The 19,558-nt window shown below is 51.0% G+C and overlaps 1 protein-coding gene across 1 annotated transcript; it reads left to right on the plus strand.

The window, feature by feature from the left end:
* Window positions 1-11,025: 11,025 nt before the first annotated feature.
* Window positions 11,026-19,246, plus strand: LOC128821902 (serine/threonine-protein kinase PAK 3-like; the record flags this gene model as incomplete). The annotated part of the gene is made up of 9 exons (XM_054003301.1): window positions 11,026-11,084; window positions 11,887-11,935; window positions 13,208-13,317; window positions 14,090-14,207; window positions 15,037-15,136; window positions 15,564-15,760; window positions 16,090-16,224; window positions 17,749-17,892; window positions 19,127-19,246. Coding segments are annotated over 8 exons (813 nt in total), but the record flags the coding sequence as incomplete, so codon positions are not given.
* Window positions 19,247-19,558: the final 312 nt, after the last annotated feature.

A 19,558-nucleotide genomic window follows, 5' to 3' on the forward strand; every position in this document is an offset into this window, starting at 1 on the left:
CTCAAAGCTCAGTTGCCCAAGCTCCTGTGTTCCAGCTCTCAGGCTGGAGCACCAACCCGTGCTGTTGCACGTGAACAAATGGTCTGTCTCCAGTTCACTGTGCTGGCAGAAAGCACTTTTGCTAAGACGTAGGACGTAGAAAGTAGAGGAAAAAATTGGCTGGAAACTCTTGGGGTGGGGGCAGGCTGCCAGAGCTTTCTGTTGCTTTCATTTGAGGAAACAGCAGTGTTTTGTGACTGGGGGGCAGAAAACGGTATGCATAGCTCTGTGGACTGTTTTGTAAGCAGTGCATGCTTGAAACTACTCCCTGATCTCTAGCCCTGAGGAAATGAGGGTCACCCACCAACATTTTAAAGCTTTGGGATTAGGACACTAGGACGGTGCAAATGTGGTGTCTGTAGATGCAAAGGCATTCGTCATCTAATCAGTCATTTCTTGAGAATTGTCCTGACTTCCAGTCTGACACACAGAGGGAATTTGCATCAGGACAATATGCAGCCTGGAAGGAAGCTTCTGAACTTTGGAAGGCTTGTGGTTGCTCTGTTTTTCTGAGCCTGCCTTCCTAAGGTGTGCCCACCAGCTGAGCTATTTGGTCTCTGCCTCAGGGTCTCCTCCTTTTTCGGTGGGACTTGCCCATTTTGCCACATTGGTTTCCTCCCCCCACCAGCTTCTCCGGTGTCCCGCACTGGGATTTGATTTCCTGTTCCTTCTTTCTGTGTGTCCATTAGAGTCAGATCTCTGTGACTCCCAGATGTGTGCCCAAGAAAGCTGCCAGAAGTGAGTCACAGGCCCCAAAGGCTTCTTTGAGGTGCTGTGATTGTGCAGCAGCAGTGTGCTGTGTGTGCAGCAGGTTGGTTACTTGGCTTTTTCTCCCCACTTAGGTGTCATTCTTCCTTCAGCGAGCCCTACAATTTGCTGGTTGATGTCAGCCATGCAGTAAATGGGCAGGAATGGCAGGCATTCCAATGTAGGGAACTCTCTGGGATATTAGCAAAGCACGATTTCACCCACAGAATTTAAAAGCAAATTTAAAACTGGCTTTAGTCAGAAGCACTGCTGGCCAAAAGGGCACGTGGCCTTTGGTTTCCTCACATCCTGGTTGTCTCTCAGTGTTCAGCTTGGTGTACAGGGTGGGTGTATGGGCTTGGTGCCTGTTTTGTGTTACTCTTGGTTCCTTTGAGCTGTGGGTTTTGGACTGCAAGGGGGTTTTGTGCTGCTTTGGGGCAGAGGAGAACTTTCCGGGCTTTTCTTCTGTCTTAGCTGCTGAGAAGGTTGGGTTGTCATGCATGAATTCACAGACCGACCCAGAGCAGCTGCTATTGTGATGTCAGCAGAGGGCTGCCACGTCACAGCGCTGTCAGCAGGAGGTTTCCTGGTGCCCGCAAGGCCTCAGCGTCCAGAGCAGCCCTTGGCACGCTCGTGGCAGGAGGATCACCTCGACTGTGCTGTTCTCAGATTACAGCGGGTGTCCTTTTGCTTCTGTATTTTCTTGCACAGTCCGTAGAGTCGTGCAAGTGTCCTGTTGCTCCCCTTTTTCCTTGCACAGTCTGGGGACTTGTGCAAGAGGGGGGTTTTTTCTATTTTTTTTCCTGGCCTACGGACTCGAGCAGCACTGCTCAAACGATGGAGCGAGTCCGTAGAGCAGTCAGCAGCGCCTTTTCATTGGCGGCTTCTCGGAAAGCTTTTCATCGTTTGACTGGTAAATAGAAGTTTTTCCTTGGGGCAGCACGTTGAAACAAAAATGGCATAAAGATGCCATGTGTTTGGTAAAGCTCCTGTCAACAGCTTCACCTAAAAAGGGGGTGTCTCTTGCCCAGCAGGGTGTGGGAACCTCCCAAACGCAGACTGGGGGAGCTTTGCAGGTGTCCTTCTAGAAACTGTTTGGTTCTCTCCAGAGCTGAGGAAAAGCATCTTTTTTCTGCATACCATCCTTCAAGGACGTGCCTGTCTAAGTGGACCCCCTGTGTGTGCTACCAGAGCGACTGGCTTTGCGCTGAAGGGCAAAGTGCCGAGCAGTTTGTGTGTGCTCCTGAACCCCGGAGCTGGGCCTGTGCTGTGTCCCAACAGAAGTGCAAGCGCTAAGAGGGGCTTGGTGGGAGCTTTTGTGGGGAATTGTTTACAGCAAGCATGTGGGACATGCTGCATGCAATTTACAAAAAGAAAGAGCAAGTCCAGGAAAGAGAGGAGAAAAAAGCTGCTTTAGCTGCAGGCTGCACAATGAGCTTCAATGTAGGCACTGACTGCTAAGGAACAATTTGCATCTTCTCAGCCAAGTTTCTAGGTCCTTAGTGGCAAAGCCGAGCAAAAGGTAGACACAGCCTTGGGTTTTGGCCTGCAGTCTCGCTTGCTGTGCTAAAGAAGTGTTGCTCCTGGAGGGATTGGTTGTGAAAGGAAAATGCTCTCTGCTTGGGTGGACTTGTTCTGTGGGATTCCTCAGCACAAACAGATTTCTAACAGCACCTGGTTCATTTTCCCTTGTCCCCGGCAGGTCGCCTCAGACGTGGAAGGAATCAAGGGCACGTTTCGGTGAGTGGGACGGGCACCCTTGACATTCCTGGTGTCTGAGGATTGTGGAGAAAGCTGTGGCCTTGGCCTGTTGCAGTAGAGTGCCAGCCTGGCAGGCCGAAAGAAAGTCCACTAAGTCAATGTGTGCATGAACACTACCAAAAGGATTCCATCCGTTTCCTCCTTTTCCACGGAAGAGGTTATAATTAATGAAAGTCAAGCTTTGCAGACAGGAGGCTGCATGCTGATTGTAGGCAGGCTGAAACATCTCCTTCAGAAGCATATGCAATCCTGTCCAAACATTAGTCTCATTAGTGCACTTGAATTGAGTTTGAATGACTGAGCATCCCACTTGTCTCCAAATTCATGACTTCTGCTGAAGAGAGCTGAGGATAGAGCTCAGGAGACATAAGGTTCTAAATGACAGGTTACTCCCTGTCCCTCACGCTGCTGCCTGTCTGCAGAGCACCTCCTCTGTCTCACTCTCTTCCTCTGGAGGCTAAAGGGGAGGTGTCCTGTCAAAGGACAACAAACCTCCACGTGTCGTCAGTGCAGGGCCTGAGCATCCTGCACCAAGGAGTGGCAGCTTTGGTTGGTTCAGTGCAAAGCTTTGGTGCAGTGCAGAGCTGCAAGGTTGTGAGCAGGCAGCACTTGCCCTTTGTGGCTGAAGATGCTGTGGGCTGGAGTCCTGCCATGACCTAGCTCTTCAGCCCAGCCACTGACCCGTGGGAAATGGGATCTGAACTTTCCCATGCAGGCACCATTTTCCTGGCATTCTCACAGGGACTGGGAACTTCCCTTGCTGTGAGATAAGCGGTAGCATGATGTCCCTTAGTGCTACTGGTGCAAAAGTCAGCCCCTTTGTGCACAGAGCCTGTGCAGGCTCCCTGTTGTCAGCAGAGGGAGAGGTCCCAAGGCGCAGTTCACCGCCTTGTGGGCTACGGAGGAGCCACTGTTGCCTGCAGGGACCTACCCCTCTCCATGCCCTGTCTAGGTAGCTACAGTCACTGCTTCGACTACACCCTTAACTGTGACATGAGCCAAGTTTGTTGAGAAGAATCCTGAGCTGCTCTGCATGGCAGAGACAAGGTCTGTCTGTGAAGGGCTGGAATGCAGTTCCTATTGGCTGCTCTCCAAGGCCTGAAATCCTGAGGGGAAGCCAGCTGACCAGAGCTGAGCAGGGAAGTATTCCCTGCTTCTACTCAGACACTTCCAGAGCAACTCAAGGGTTAGTTGGGACATAAACAGCACCTAAACACCACCTCAACAGCCCCACACACAACAGATTTTGCCTTCACATGAGCTGTGTCTCTGCTTGCTGCTTCTGCCAGCTCTCAGGAGCCAGCTTCCCTGCTCCTTATTGCTGCTTTGTGGTTTTTCCCTGCCCATTCCTTGCAGGTCCCTCAAGGAGAGGTCCTCGCCAGTCAGGACTCCTCGGTCCAGGCAGGAGAGGCGGAGCGGCAGGAGAGCACGGATAGAGTGCGCGGCGCTCAGGAGTTCAGGTATGTGTTAAGCTTTCTCGCTTCCTCTGAGCAGGGGTGGGCGTTGCTGGGCTTTCGGAGGCCCAGGGTCGAAGAACAAATTTGGCTTTCTCATAGTTTGACTTGCTCAGCACAGCCAGGAGAAGGCAGCCCAGGGCAGGTCTGGATGCTGACTGACCTAGAGCATAGCTGCCTCCTGGGACTCACTTCTTGAACCTTGACTAAAAGCATTCTGAACTAGACAAGAGTAAAAACAAGGGAGGTTCAGGCTGAGCTTAAGGAAAGCAAAGCATTGACCTGGAAAGACAATCATGCAGCAGAACAAGTGCCTCAGAGAGCATGTACAGATTCCACCCCTTGAAATTTGGAAGCCCCAGGTGCATAGAGCCTTGAGCAGCCTGTCCAGATGCTGACCCCAATTGCTTGGAGCTGAAGACTAGGCTAGAGGCTTCCTGGGGTCTCTGCCAGCCTAAACCATCTTGGGATCCTGTGATTATTGAATTGGAAAATCGTACCCACCACCTCCCCAAGCTGCAACTTGCAGGCTCTTTCCTTGTTTCACTAGTGAAAGCAAGAGTAATTGTGGGACTACTCATTTGGACTTACCAAGAGGGTCTTAGCCGAAGAAAAGCTTTTGCAAGTCCGGTATCCATTGTATGGGAAAGGAGCGTTAGACCTAGCAGGCAGGAAGCTGTTACGCTGAGAGTACCAGAGCTTTCTGCAAATGTTCTGTGGCTTCTGGAAGCTTGTTTGACTTCCTCAGTGGCGACTCTTTCACCTGCACGAATGACAAAGAGAGATGCTGGTCTAGAGAGGGAATTGCAACATTCTCTTGAGGTGGAAGTAGAGGGCTGTTGGAAGGCCCCGAGACTGCCTTATGTGGGGCATGGTACGTAGTGCTGGTTTTGCAAGGAGACTGTGTTGCAATTAAAGGCTTGTTTGTCCGTCCCCTTGTTGTAGATGGAAGCAATTGTCTGCATTTGAGGGAAAGCACCACTCCTCACTAGAAAGGGTGTTTGAAGTGGTGGCACAGACAGCGGAGGAATCACAGCCTCAGAGGGATCTGCTGAAGGAAGCAGTTCCTCTGGCAGCGCCAAAGGTACGCTCACCTTAATCCTAGGCAGCACCTGTGGGAGAGGGATTGGTCCTAGCCAGGCCCCCCTGAATGCTGCTTCTGGCAGCAAGCTAAGAGCGAGACTGTGTTGTTGTTGTTGTTGTTCCTCTTGAAAATTGGTGCCCCCCCACTTGCAGGTTTGCCGCCCGCAGCGGCCAGCCCACAGGGGTCTGGAGAAGCTGCTCCAGGAGTTTTCTCGCCAAGGGCACGCACTGTCCCAGGTGTGCAGAGAGAAGGCGGTGCTGGCGCAAGAGAACGCTGCCCTGGAAGCCCGACTGGCAGCCACGGAGCGGGACCTACGAGGCGTTTCAGAGCAGCTGGCAGAGGCCAGGTAAAGGCAGGGAGGGGACATGATTGAAGGTCTGGAATTACAAAGGTGGTGAGCATTATGTCAGGATTTACTGCCTCCTGTGTGCTCTCCTGATGTTTCTCAGACAGGGAGGCAAAGAGACATGAGAAAAAAGTAAAGGATACTATGATCTGAATGTTATTTTTCTGCCAACTCAAGCTCTCCAAGCTCTTCTGGGTGCCTGCTTGGGACCTCTTGCACATTCCTGTGAAAAGTGCAAAGCAAACCAACTTGGCACTGAATTGAGTACCACGGAAACCGTGCAGATGTTTCCTGAAACCAGAAGTTTCCCTCTGGTTTTCCTTTCTCCTTCGGTGCATCTAAACATTATTTTTTCTTTGCCAAGTAGTTTGACATGGGATTTTCAGAATTCAAGGCTCTTACATGGGAATGTTGTGAGTAGGGTGCTGATGCTTCAGCTGAAGATGGAAGGAAAAAAAATCTTGAGACTCTTCAGAGCTCACTCTTGTAGAGTATGATGCAGGACCTAGAGTAGCTTATTAGCAGCAGCAGCAGCAGCAGCAGGGAAAGTTCTTGTGACTTCTCAACAGTCTCTAGGGATTCTTGCTGAGCACTGAGCCCACTTGTCCACCCACCTCTGTAACCTCTGTCAAGGTCCCTTTGGCTGGTCCCTCTTCCTTTTTAAAGAGTGCCAAGTCATTTGGGCACTACTGGCTTAATTAGCCATAAATAAAGGTAGCAAGTGTTCTTGTTCACAAACTTCCAATGATTTAAATGGCAGGATACCTGTCCATCTCTCCCTTTCCTACACAGTTCTTGTTCAGATAAAAACCTCGTTCTGGTTTCCTACTCATGTTGCTAGAAGCTGGAGGTTTCACTCCAATAATATCGTTTGGTGAATTCCTTCAGTCCCTTTTACTTAGAGAGTGCCTGGCAAACAAAGTACCTATAGGTACACCGTGGATAGCATGAAACATTGACGGGTCGGCCAGGAGAACACTGTTCTGTCCCCCTGCAGAGGGACTTGGAAGTGCTGATGAGCTGAGGGCTGTGAGCAGAGGCTGGGCTTTTGCTCGTTGGCAGAGACTTTGTGGGCACAGCCACCCGTGTGTGATAAGTCAGGCAACGGCAATCTGAGCTTTGTCCGCTGAGCTCAAACTCAGCTGGGCTTTCTGTGCTGGGCTAGATCATGAGGAAAGGCTGCCCAGTCACCTGGAGGGGCTTGCTTTGCTATTTGAAGTGGTAAAATTGTCCTGCTGTAGCTGAGTTTCCATGCAAGCTGTTTTCCATACTAAGGTGTAGGGTTCTTAAGGCACATCATACTGGAGAAACTGCCCCTGTGTGCCAGGAACAATTGCTCTTCGTCTTCACAACTTGTAGGTCAGAGAAGGAGAGCCTGCAAAGCAGCCTGCTGGAGGCTCAGCAGCACGTATCAGAGCTGGAGATAGCCAGGAGCCGTGTGGAAGCCCAAGTGCGCACAGCCACGCAGGCCAAGGAGGCGATACTGGGTGAGAGGCTCGTGCGCTTTGTTTCTGGGGATCGCCCTGCCTAGTGCAGCTGCTGCGAAGCCAGCTCTGTCTGCAGGGCTTCTGAGGAGTGAAGGAGCTGAGGGCAGCTTCCTCCTGGCCTGAAACTGAAAGGGCTTAAGGTCAGCAGATTCCTCTGCTTGTGTAGTCTCTGACTGTTGCCGTGTGTCATGTTTGCAGAGCATGTGAGGGGCCTTCGTCGTGAGCTGCTGGCTGTAAGATCTCTCAGCAAGCAGCAATGTGAAGACATGGCTCAACAGCTCCGCTGGGCAGAAGAGCAGTGCAGCAAGGCTCTGAGACTCTGGCAATCTGCTGAGAAAGCGAAGGAAGAACTGGTAAGAACAATACATCCCTGAAGTTTTCAGGCAAGTTTGGAGGGCTGGCTTAGCAGAAGAGCAGCCTGAGTCTGTGACATGGTCGCAAGCATCTGCTGTAGGCTACACGTTGCTGGGCCGGGCAGCAGAGTACTCCAAGGGCTCCGACTTGAAGGCCTGTGAAGACCCAGAGGACAATGCTGGGACAGTATATGCAGCCACAGGTTGAGCATGGGCATAAGCCAAGTTCCCCAGGAGGCTGGGTGGTCGCCACCCAAAGCATGGCAGCGAAGGGGCAGCGTCTTCCCCACAGCCTCGTGCCATGCAGCAGAGTGCTGCTGACCTTGCTGGCAAGTGCAGTGCCAGCAACTGGCTTCCTTGCTTTCTGTCCTTCCACAGTGGACAGAAGTCTTCCCTTTGAGCCTGAAGCAGTTGCAACAGGCCCCGTGTTGCTGGTATTTCAGCTGGTGGCCTGTCTTGTGACTGGGTCATCGAGGTGCTGGCCTCGTCCTCGTCCTGCAGTCCATCTGCAGCTTTTCCTTGATCAAAGGGCAGGGGGAATTTGAGAACAGAGTCTCTGAGAACAGACAGAAATCCTGAAGAGAGGGGGGCCAGGAAACAGGCAGCCATCAGAGCAGGGAAGGCAGGTGACCTCTCCTTTCCTTACACGTGTTGGGCCTCCTCCTACGTTGATTGTTAGGGCAGGAGTGCTGGAGGGCACAAAGTCACTAGTGTGCACTCTTCAGGTACGGGGGTTGTTGCAGGGATGAAGCTTCCATTTTTTTCTTTGGGGAGCATTGCTGGGACTTCATCTGGAAGTGTGTCTTCCCCTCATCAGGCACTGGAAGCACAGAGCCTGGCAGGCTCCAGTGCTGAGCAGCAGGCAGAAGAGCTAGGATGGAAGGGTTAGAGCTGGGTAGAGAAGCAGAAGGAAGTGGCTGAACACAAGTGCTTTTGAGAGTGCAAAAGAGGAAACCTGAGCGAGATTGCAGATGCCAGTAAGATTCCTCTTGACAGAATATCAAGCTGCAGGCAGAGCTGCAGGAAGCTCAGGGGAAGATGAAGGCCATGGAGAAGAGGCACAAAGAAGAAATGGAAAGGATGCATAAGGTCCTGCTGCAGTACAGCCCAGCTGAAGAAAAGCAGGTGAGTGAAAGAGCAGGAGGCACTGCAGTCGTGCAACAAGTGGTCTCTGCCCTTGCTGCCTTTCCCCTGCAGAGCAGCAGGTGGATGGGGGCAATGTCTCTGACCGCCATGCTCTGTGGTCTCCATGGCAGCTGGTCAGAAGGACACTTACTGGGCTGCTGAATCTCAGCTGCTGCCCTGGGCAGCAGGGCTAGTGCTTTGGCCGGTGGGCCAGCAATCCTCTGAATGTATTTCTGCTGGCCTCTTAGTGCTGGCTTTGTTTTTTGAGGGGTTTGCTCAGGCGAGCATGGTGACCCACACAGATTCTGAGCAAGTTGTCCCTGTCCATGGTGAATGCAGTCCTCAGAACGGGGTGAAGTGTGAAGTTGTTCTTTCCCTTTTGCAGTCTCTACTACGGCTGACTGTGACAAGCTGTGGTCTCTGACTGCTCGTTTGGGTTTGACTGGAGGTGGAAGAGTTGGCAGCTCAGCTTGCAGCCTAACAGCACCAGTGCTGTTCCTAAGGGCTTGCCTTTGAAATGCTCTGTCTGGGGCATCTCTGCCAGGCACCTTTCTGACACACACAAATTTCTTGTCCCAGATGGACGCAGGATGTGCCATCAAAGCTGCCGCTGCAGCAGCATCCTCCGAAGAAGCCTCCTCTCCGCAGCCCGAAAACCCGAGCGTGAGCAGTTCGGCCCTCTCAAGCCGGGAGAAAGAGAAGCAGTTCCGGAAGCTGCTGAGTACGTCCTGGGGATTTCTTGTGCCATCGAGCAGCGCATTATAGTGTGTGCCTCAGCATGAGCTGTAGCACATGTTCTTCCTCGCTTTGGTGTCAGACAGACCTTTTGGACTCCCTACAGAAGCCATTGTTGTGCTCGGAGGCAGCCAGGGAGCATTTGGGGCGTTCCTTTTGCCTTTGAGGGCAGCTGGGCGTGGGTGGGCTTTGCCTGAGCTTCCCTGTGCAATAAAGACAAAAGCAGGGATTGTGTCCTGAGCCGCAGTAGCCTGCAACCTATGCAGTGACCGAGTGAACATGTGTGTGCTAGTCTGGCCAAACGGATCAGAACAGTTGGCTTCCTAGATTCCCTTTAGACTCCTGACTTGTCAGCAGTCATTGGAGACAGAATACATCAGTGAATTTGATTGGCTGTGCAGCTTGTTTAATGCTGGTGTTGTTTTTATGACTCTTAGTACTTCTCCTATTCCTTCCACAGTTGGTTTTGATAAGAATCCTCCATTTTGGTTAGCCTGACCTCCTTGAAATGAACATCAGGTGACAGCACAATTAAGGGAGGAAGAGGTCTTTTCAGTACGCCCTAAAAGTTAAAAAATGATATTCTTAGAAGAATCTTGAGGAATCAGAGAGGAAGAGTTCTTTTCAAAGTGCCCCAAAAGAAGCAAAACAGGATACTCTTTTTACAGTCCCTCTTTGATATCTTAGTTGTATGCTTAGGAAGATGCATCAAAGAAGGAAGCCTCTGCTGCATGTTCCTCTGGTACCAGGCACGCTGTACTGCTACTGCCCGCTGGTAAATACTCCTGGAATACTAAGCATTGGCCTCAATCCCTGCACAGATCGTACTCTAGGAAAGCACACCAAGGCCTTGCTGATTCTGCAGTACAACTGAGTTGCTTCTTGCCACTGGTAATAGCTGCCAGTGCAGTGCTGTCAGAGAATAAGCGGTCAGGTACAGAACAGAGCCCGGTTTACTCAGTGTCTGCCACCAGCTGTTGGGACAAAAGGTGGATTGATCTACTGCTCTGTGGGTCTGAAGTCAAAGACAATCATGTTCTGTCCTGAGTGAGGTCAGCAGCTTGTAATGGGGCTCAGTCTGGCTCTGTCTTCTTCACAGTGGCTGTCAGTGGCCATTTGTGGGCTTTGCCGAGCTTTTTGTCATACCTGCCCTGCCACTGACAGCTGGTGTGACTGCAGAGGCTGGAGCCTTCCTTAGTTATGAGGTTGCAGCTGCCGTCCCGTTGCTGCAGCTTTGCCTGGACTGATGAAAGGATCAGCATCTCATTTGTGCAGGTGTCTGTGTCACAGCAGGGCCTGAGGAGCAGCGCTGTCCTTGTTCCCCGTCTGGGCTGTGCCCATTTGGGAAGATGGGGCACGTGGGTGGTGTTCAAGGGGCTGAGTCCAGTGCCAGTGACTGCTGCACGCCAGGCTGAAGACAAGGACTTGTAGTTCTTCACTAAATGGGGAATGGGCAAAGTCATCTTCAGAACTTAGCCTGCTCATCAATGAAGAGGGTCCTAATTCTTAGAGCCACTGTTCTTGGTTATAGCATGAGCTGCTGCTCTCTAAAAATGTCAAGGCATTCTTTAGGCAAAATGCCGAGAGGTCGAGAAGTTGCCCTCCTCTCCCGGAATTCACTTTGCAATATTCTTTCTGCCTTGGTGCCTGTCCTTTTCTGGTCTCTGTCTGCTCTGATGCTTTTTCCATGGGCTTAGTTTCCTCTCAAGGCAACCCTTCAATGGAGTGTGGAGAATCAGGCTCTGTACAGGCCAGGTGTGCTACAGAGCTGCCTGTCTTGCTGGGGCTGCTGTTGTTGTTCTTGTTGATGTGAGTGGAACTGAGTTTCATATCTCCTGGAAGTCAGGATCTCTGTTTTGAAGTGTGCTTCTTGCATTTTTTTTTTTCAGGGCGTGTGGTGAGTGTGGGAGATCCAGAGAAGAAGTACACTGGATGGAAACCTATTGGCAGTGGGTGAGTGCAGCCACGCTTACTTCTACAGAACCATGGGCCAGGTATTTTGGTGCTGCAATATCACATGGGAAGTCAGGCAAGCTGCAAGCATCTTCAGCCCCTGTCTTTAGTCTGTCCCTGTCTCAGTGCTGAGGCAGTACAAGGCATCATGAAAGATCACTGGATGCTGACGACATCTTGCCTGCCTCAAGGAGCAGGACCTGGAAGCCTTCCTGTCCCTCAAACATGTGGCGCCAGTTTGCCTATTTTCCCAGGAGACATGGTTTTGATTGATTCAAAGTAATTTGGCCACACTCATGAAGGAAGAAGAACCTGAGAGAGCAGCGTCCCACCTGATAGCTGTCAGATAGCAGCTGTCAGTAGCATTTCTTAGTAGTATTTTGCTGAAAACAACATTCCGTGGTCAGGAAAATAAGGAAGGCTGTGTGGTGTTGCCTGAGTTTGGCAGGTAGGATGAAAAGAGAGTGGTGAGAAGGCCCAGCAGGACTGTATGTTTCATTGCCTGGAAAGGCATGCCACAGGCACAGATGCCAGAAGGAAAAGGCGAAGAAAACACCCGCATGCACAGTCTAGTGTGTACATTTGAGATTTGTAGCAGCCCTTTCTCTTCCAGTTGCACCCAGCTTTTCCCTTGGACACTCTGTGTGGCAGAGGGCTGCTGGGCTGCTGTGCCTTTGGCTGAAGAGTAGACAAAGCCTGGTGGTTTTGAGGCACTGCAGGCAGCAGAGAGCTCCTGCCTGGGCTGCCTTTTGCTTCTCAGCACTGACCAACTTCTCTGTTCTTGCCACTGTTCTGTTTCCAGGGGGTTTGGAACCGTTTATAAGGCCTTCAACGCTGCCACAGGACGAGCAGTAAGTGCCAACAGCCCATTCAGATTTTGCAGCCCTTGAGTGCTTTCCCTTGTGATGTGATCCGTGGCCAAAGCTTTGGGCCGCCTGACTCTTTGCTGCAAAGGCTGTCCCACAGAAGCAGCCTGTCCAGAGGCAGGCTGCAAAATGCATTTGGGACAGACTTTGTCCTCCCTCCCTAGCTGAATGAATGCAAGGATGGCAGTGGTGCCTTTCAGAGAAGGACACGCTGGCTTGGACTTCCTGGATAAACATGCATAGATTAGCAGATGGCAAGAGCCGTCATTCCAGCCCAATTCCTCTTAAGCCCAGGTTCAGACACAGATAGGATTTCCCATTGTTTTCCATCACGTGGTTCAGTTTGAAAATATAATGCAAGTCCTAAAGAAGGAGAGATCTTGCCTGGAGCACAGTTTTGCCTTTCAGTCCTAGGGAACCTAGTTCACACACACACACACACACACAGGCACAGATCAATGAGAAGAAATTGATGAAGAGCCTTAAATAATACAACCTTGTGTTGATCCTGTGTTGAAGACATGGTGTCTTGGAGAGTGCCGCTGCTCTTTGGGACGATAAGTTCATAGTCCTTAATTCTTGTTTTTGGCTCTCGGCAAATACAACTGCATCTTTCTGGTAGTTCATTATCCACCTGCAGTGCTGCGCTCAGGAACTGCACTTGGAGGGAGGTGGAGGAGGCGTCCGAAAGCCCGAAGCCCTGCTTATGACCTGCCGTGCATCCATAGGGTACCACATAAAGGGTTATTCATTCTTAAAGCCACTAAAGAATTACAAATGACAATAATTCCACAGTGTAAACCGTGTTCAAGATTGTTCTTCAGAGTTGCGAAACCCAAACTGAAGAAGTTAGGATGTGCTAGGATTGTAACTTTGAGTCGCCTTGGAGTTCTTTTTTGGACAGCATGTTCCCCGTCATGTAGGTGTGTGTTTCCTTTGGCACCCAGTCAAGAATGGCAGCCATCTCCAAAAGACTGGTGAAAGCCCCTAGAAATGCTAACGTATTTCCAGTGGTTTCAATTTACCTTCACAGGAGCAAAATTACTTTTGGCTTGCAAAACATGTGTAAATGATAATAGTAGTGATAAACAAAGTCTGTTTGAGAAGTCTGCAGGTGCAGAGAGTGCTGTTAGCACTTTGTGGTTGATGGTTTAGCGTCCATTTCTACCGAGGTGACAAGGCATCCAGGCCCGTGAGTGCACGGAGTAAGAGGCTCTCGTAATGTCCGCTCCTGATGGCTTTTCAATGTCATTGTAGGTGGCTGTAAAGCAAGTTAATCTCCAGCAGCAGGGCTGCGAGGATGTGTTGAAGGAAATCCTGGTCATGAAGGAATATAAGAACCCCAATATTGTCACCTACCTAGAAAGGTAAATATTCTGGCAGAAAATGGATCTTTCAATTAACATCAATCTAGTCCTGCACAAGGCATGGGAGGAGATTGCATTTTGTTCCCATGAATGCTTCCTGGCAGAAATATCTTGAAGATTGATCTCAGAAACCTGGCTCTCTTACTAAGCCAGCAGCATGCATGTTCACTCTCTGCATGTTGTTTTGCTCTTTTGGGGTGTGATTTCTTCCAAGCGTCGAGGAGAAGTGCCGAGAAAGCATCACAGAAAGGATTTCCCTTGCGCCATTCCCACTGGTTTCCATTGCCTTGCATGCCAAAAGACTAGGCTAGGAGAAACATAATTTGCCAGGTTTGAAATTGTTTTTCCTGTTTGTGACTGTCCTTTCTGCAAGGTTTTCCAAAGGGTGTTGGCAGTGCTGCACACCCACCTGCCCTTCACAGTAAAAGCTGTGAAGACTGTGCCTCCTTGCTGCTGGACTTAATGGTGCAATTTGTGTATGAAGATGATGAAGCAGCTGCCGGGATGTGTCCGCTTCCAGATTAGTCTTTGCCATCACAAAACTGCCCTTTTCCCCTGTTTGCCACCTAAGCCTCCTCCTTTTCCACGGATGTGCCTTCCTCATTCAGATGGCACAGATGGCAAGCACTGGATAGCCTGGGTGGAGTGTGTCTTCATTTGATTCTGTCTTCATTTACCAGTGACCTGGAAACAAAACTCAGCTGCAGTCTTTCCTTCATCCGGCAATTCTGCTGCGCACATTCAGCTCCACGCTGTTGCTTTCATCTTGCAGCTACCTTGTCAATGAGGATGTCCTGGTGGTGTTGGAGTATATGGATGGAGGCTCCTTAGCTGATGTGGTCAGCATGAAAAGGATGGCTGTAGGACACATAGCAACAGTGTGTCGGGAGGTAAGGGGTCCTGCTTGTGCTTGGGATGGCTTGGACAGGCTCGTCCCTCAAAAGCGCTGCAAAGCGAGTGATTCCATGTTCAGAGCTTTCTTTCTGTGTTGCTCTTATGCTTTGGAGAAGAAAGAGCATTGGGAGTGAACTGCCTGCCAGTGTCCCTGCCCTTACTATAGTCTGTTCTTTACTCTTCTAGACCATTGTTGAACTCCCTGTCTCGTTTTCATTTCTATTTTCTGTTCTGCACTTTGCCTCTCCAAGCCTTTGCCCAAACCCTTTCTGCATTGCCTTCTTTGCCTGTAAGTGCAAAGGTGCTGGTGTCCAAGTTTTAAACCAGCGGCAAAGCCAAAGAGAGACTCATCTGTCACAGTCCCAACTTCAAAGGATGGCACGGCACCCACCATGCTGCTTGCTACTGAAAACTGACAAATGAGCTCCTTCCAAGTCTGCTGTCAAGGAAGCCCTATAACCCTTGTCCTCCAGCCTCCCACCCAACAGTGATCCCCTTGTACCCAAGGCAGGAACTTTTCCTCTTTTGGCAAACCATTGCTTGTCCTCCAGACAGGGAGAGCGCATCCAGTGCAGCAGGGATCATTCTGACTGGCTTTGCAGGGGACAGTCTTGAGCAAGGACTGATGTTTCCCTCTCAAGCGCTAATATGCCTTGCCTTGGAAAGATCCTGCTCTCCTCCTAGTGTTGCAGCAGCAAGCACTTCCTCTTGCCAGCGCTCACTGCTCCTTTGAGATCTGTGAATCTTCAGGAGCAGTGTCCTTTTGTGTGTGATGAAATCAGATCAGGCTAACTTTTGGCCTCCTGTTTCTTTTTTCTCTCCCAGTGCCTGCAAGGCCTGGCTTTCCTTCATGCCAACCAGGTGATCCACAGAGACATCAAAAGTGACAACATCCTTCTGGGCCAGGATGGCTCCGTCAAGCTGGGTGGGTGTTCTGGGTCAGGCGCAGCGCTCCGGGGAGGCGGTGTGGGGCTGCTTTTGAGCGGCTGCCGGGTGCCCAGCAGTGGCGCTGGTGAGAGGGCAGGGAGCACTCTGCCAGCCCAGGGTGCAGCTGTAAGGGGCTGAGTGGTCTAGAGAGCAAGAAGGTAGCAAGAGTAACTTTGGTTTGTGTGTGTGTTCCTTCCAAAGGGAGAGAGTTACAGTGTAAACGTTCCGGTGCCTGAGGAAAAGCCAGGGTGGGAATCCTGGGGGGGGTTGCTAAGTGGACAATTGCCCATGTCCTTGGCTGCAGCCCTGAGGAATGAGAGCCCAGCTGCTTTTCCAGCTCGATTCAGCACTGCATTCTGAGACGTAGAGTGAGGAAGCCTTTTCCTTGGTTCCCTACTTGAAGCAGTGTTTGTTTTTCTCCTCAGCCGATTTTGGCCTCTGTGCTCCGCTCAGCCCTGAGCAGAGTAAACGGAGGTCGATGGTCGGGACCACTTGCTGGATGGCACCCGAGGTGGTGAGAAGAGAGCCATACGGCCCCAAAGTGGACATCTGGTCCCTTGGCATCGTGGGAATAGAAATGGCCAAAGGAGAGGCTCCTTATATTCGGGAAACCAGTGAGAGGGTAAGGTGCAAATACGCTCAGAGAGCGGTGTCCTTCTCCTGTGTGTCCATTAGACAAAATCCCATGCCCACAGCTTAAAGTGCTTCCACCAAGGCCCACTTGTAAAAACGTCCTTGGGGCTGGCATCAGCTGTCAAGGCAAGACCTGTTGCAGCTTGGAAGAGCTGGGGCTGCACTGGAGCCTTTTTCCTTTGGGAGGGAAGGCTCATCTCTAAGCATCTGCTAGGCAAGAAATTGCCACTGCAGGCTGGAGCTTAAAAGATGGGGTCGAGGTGAGCACTGAAGGATATGGAAGAATCACGTAGAGTCTCATGTTTCCTTTGGCTTCAGGCTAACTACCTGATAGGCAAGCAAGGGGTACCAGACCTGCACATGCTCAGGCTGCCCTCTGGCTTGTGTGAATTTCTGGGCTGCTGCCTGCAGATGGATGTGGACAGGCGAGGTTCTGCTAAGGAACTTCTGCAGGTACAAGGCAAAGCGGCTGCAGCCCAAAGAGCTGTTCCCTGTCAGGGTTTGTTCCTCGGCCAAACTCCAGGGCTTCCGATGGGCCCCCCCACATAGTAATATCCACTCTGGGTGCTTTTCCAATGAAAACCAAGCAGGATCCAAGACTGGTTGAGATTAGAAGGGACCGGTGAAGGTCATCTAGTCCAAAACCCCAGTCACTGGCAAAGACATCTTCAAGTGGATCAGGTTGCTCAGGGTCCCATTCAAGCTCACCTTGAATGTTGCCGGGCTTGGGGCTCCTCCCAGCTCTCTGGGCAGCCTGTGCCAGTGTTTCAGCACTTTCCTCGTAAACGCTTTCTTCCTTAGAGCCAATCGAATGTCTTGTAGCTTAAAACCATTCACCCTTGTCCTCTTACAACTGGCCCTACTAAAAGATTTGTCCCCATTCTTCTTAGAAGGCCCTACGAATATTGAAAGGTCTCCTTGGGGCTTGCTCTTCTCCAGGCTAAACAAGCACAACTCTCCCAGCCGTTCCTCAGAGGAGAGCTCCCAGCTTCTGGTCATTTCTGTGACCCTCTTTTGTTCTCAGGTGGTGTATTCATGTTTACCTGGTAGCAAAGGAACTGAAGTATTGCAATGCCAGGGACGGGGGCTTGAAGAACACAACAAAAGCAGTCTAGAACCAAGCGGTTCTAGATTGGTCCGTGGGAAGGCAGGGGCTGTGGGGGAGCTCACTGTGAGCATCCGAGGGCACTCAGCTTGTCCCTCCTGCCCCAGCCTTAGAGGTTTCTGCCAGCCAGACGGGGACAGCTGAGCAGGAGTTGTGCCAGCCCCATGTGCTGCCTGGCCCGCTCAAGTAGATGAGAATTGCTGCGGCTTTGCTGCCAGGTTTTGTGGCAGACAAGGAGCTGGTGACCAGGCCATTTCCTTGGCTGTTCCTGCTGAGAAGGAAGATGCCAGCCAGCACAGGAGCGGGGGGCATGCCAAGGCAGACACTGCTCTTCCTGCAAGCCAGAGCTCAGCCCATCTGTGCCCTGCTGCTTGTGTCCTTGCTCCTGGCTTGCTGCTGAAAACCTGCGTGTCCAGCGCTCCTGAGAACAACACGTGCGGTCAATAATTTCAGAGCCCTTGGGAGTCTCTTGAGGACTGCCCAATGCCCCACATCTCTTTTGGACACTCAAATAGCCCATGTCTGTAGAAAAGAGGAGCTGGAATAAGTGTGTTGAGTTTCCTGAAAGGAACAAAACCTTTGGACAGCAAGCAGCAATCCCACAGTGCTGTCAGGACAAAAATGCCAGCAAGTGATGACACCTTGAGGAACGGACTAGTGCAGTTCTGGGCCATGTTTGCCTGTGCTAGCAGCATCCTGGACATGAAGGCTCATGTGCTGATGGTGACCTCAGGCCGCCTATGTTTGTGTATTTCTGGGGGCTAGAGGAATCCAGCTTGACCCTGTTAGGAAGTCAGTTTGGAAAAGAATGGTTCCTTTTTCCTTTGTCTCTTTTAATTTGGTTTGGTTTGTTCCTTTTCCCCTTTGGGCAGCATCCATTTCTCCAGTCAGCGGAGCCTCTCTTAAGCCTCTTCTGACAGCCTGATTGCTGTCATCCCTGCAGCCAAGTCATGCAGGAAGCAAAGGAGATGACAAGGACCACTTCAGCACTTGGAGAACTGAACCTGTGAGAACAGGTAGAAATCCTGAGGGGAGAGGGGCCAGGAAACAGGCAGCCATCAGAGCAGGAAAGGAAGGTGGCATCTCCTTTTCCTCGCACCTGCTGATCCTGCTTTTGAATTTCTGCTTGGGACAGCATTGCTGGAGGGCACAAAGTCACTACTGACGTGCACTTTTCAGGTGGGGGGTGGTGCGAGGCATGAAGGTTCCACTGATTATTTGGGGAGCTTGGCTGGCACTTCATGTGGAAGTGTCTTCCTCCCCTCACCAGGAGTCGGAAGGGCAGCGTCTGGAGGCACAGCAGCTGCTGGCACAAGGGGAAAATTTCCTGACAGAAGGAGCAGGAGAACAGGCTGCTTGAGATGATGCAGTAAATTGCCATCATGCAGCCTGGATGAGAAAAGATAAGAACCAGAGAGAGTCAAGAGGCACAGAGTGTGAAAAGAGAGTTTGTGTGTTGTTTTGGACTCCTCTGGGCCCCTTATGGGCACTGTTTCTCTGGACACTGTCTGTCTGGGTGGCATTGTCTCTTAGCTGGCCCTTGGTAAACAGTGCTGGAGAGATTTTTGTGTCTTCAGGGAGCGGTCTGGTGAGAGGCTACCAGAGCGCAGGTTTGAGGAAGGCAGGAATGGCGCTGCAGGCCCAAAGAGAAAGGGAAGCCCAGAACTTCCCCTCAGAAGGAGGGAGGTGCCACGGGAAGCCCCTGCAGAGCCAGGCTGGAGCTGTGGGAGAGGGCTGGCTGTCAGGCTGCTGAGGAGGTGCCTGAAGCTGCTGAGTACGTCCTGTGCATTCCTTGTCCAGTCGAGCAGTGTATTATAGTGTGTGTGCCTCAGCACGGGCTGTAACACACGTTCCTCCTCCTTTGGTGTTGGGAGAGACATTTTGGACTCCCTACAGAAGCCACTGTGGCGCTTGGATGCAGGCAGGGAGTACTTGGGGCATTCCCTTTGCCTTTGAGAGCAGCTGGCAGTGGGTGGGCTTTGCCTGAGCTTCCCTCTACAGTAAAGACAAAAGCAGGGATTGTTTTGGGAGCAGCAGATGGCTGTGACCTAGCCAATGACTCAGAGAAGGTGTGTGTGCTAGTCTGGCCACACTGATCAGAGCAGTTGGCTTCCTGGATTCCCTTTAGACTCCAGACTTGTCACCAGTCTTTGGAGACAAAATACTTCAGAGAAATTGATTGGCTGTAGGGCTGGTTTCATACTGCTGTTGTTTCTATGACTGTTTGTACTTCTATTATTCCTTCTACAGATCACATGGGCCCCTGCCATCTAAATCCCAACTCTAAGGGCTTTTCAAATGAAAAGGAAGGAAACTTGCAGCGAAGCAATCGAGGAAGCAGAAGAGATGACCAGGACCACTTCAGGATTACTTCCTTCAAAGGCAGCTCGGAGCTGGACTCACAATAAAAGTCCTATACACCCCCAAGCCTTATTTTAAATGATGTTAATATCAGCACAGTGATGGCTTGGTTTGCTGTTTGGGGTTTTTTTACTTTAAAAATATACTAACATTCCCAAGTGACCTTAAACTGCTAAGGGTGTTAAACTACTGAAAGAATCCATTAAATGGTACAAGAAAAAAAATTAGAAGTTCCCAGCACCATACCTGTGCTCTTGCATGAACTTCTGCAAGGATATTTGAGTACTGCTCTTCAAGATATTGCTTTTCTTTCTGCCTGCA

This window comes from Vidua macroura, chromosome Z, assembly GCF_024509145.1.
Source record: "Vidua macroura isolate BioBank_ID:100142 chromosome Z, ASM2450914v1, whole genome shotgun sequence".
NCBI classification, from domain to species: Eukaryota; Metazoa; Chordata; class Aves; order Passeriformes; family Viduidae; genus Vidua; species Vidua macroura.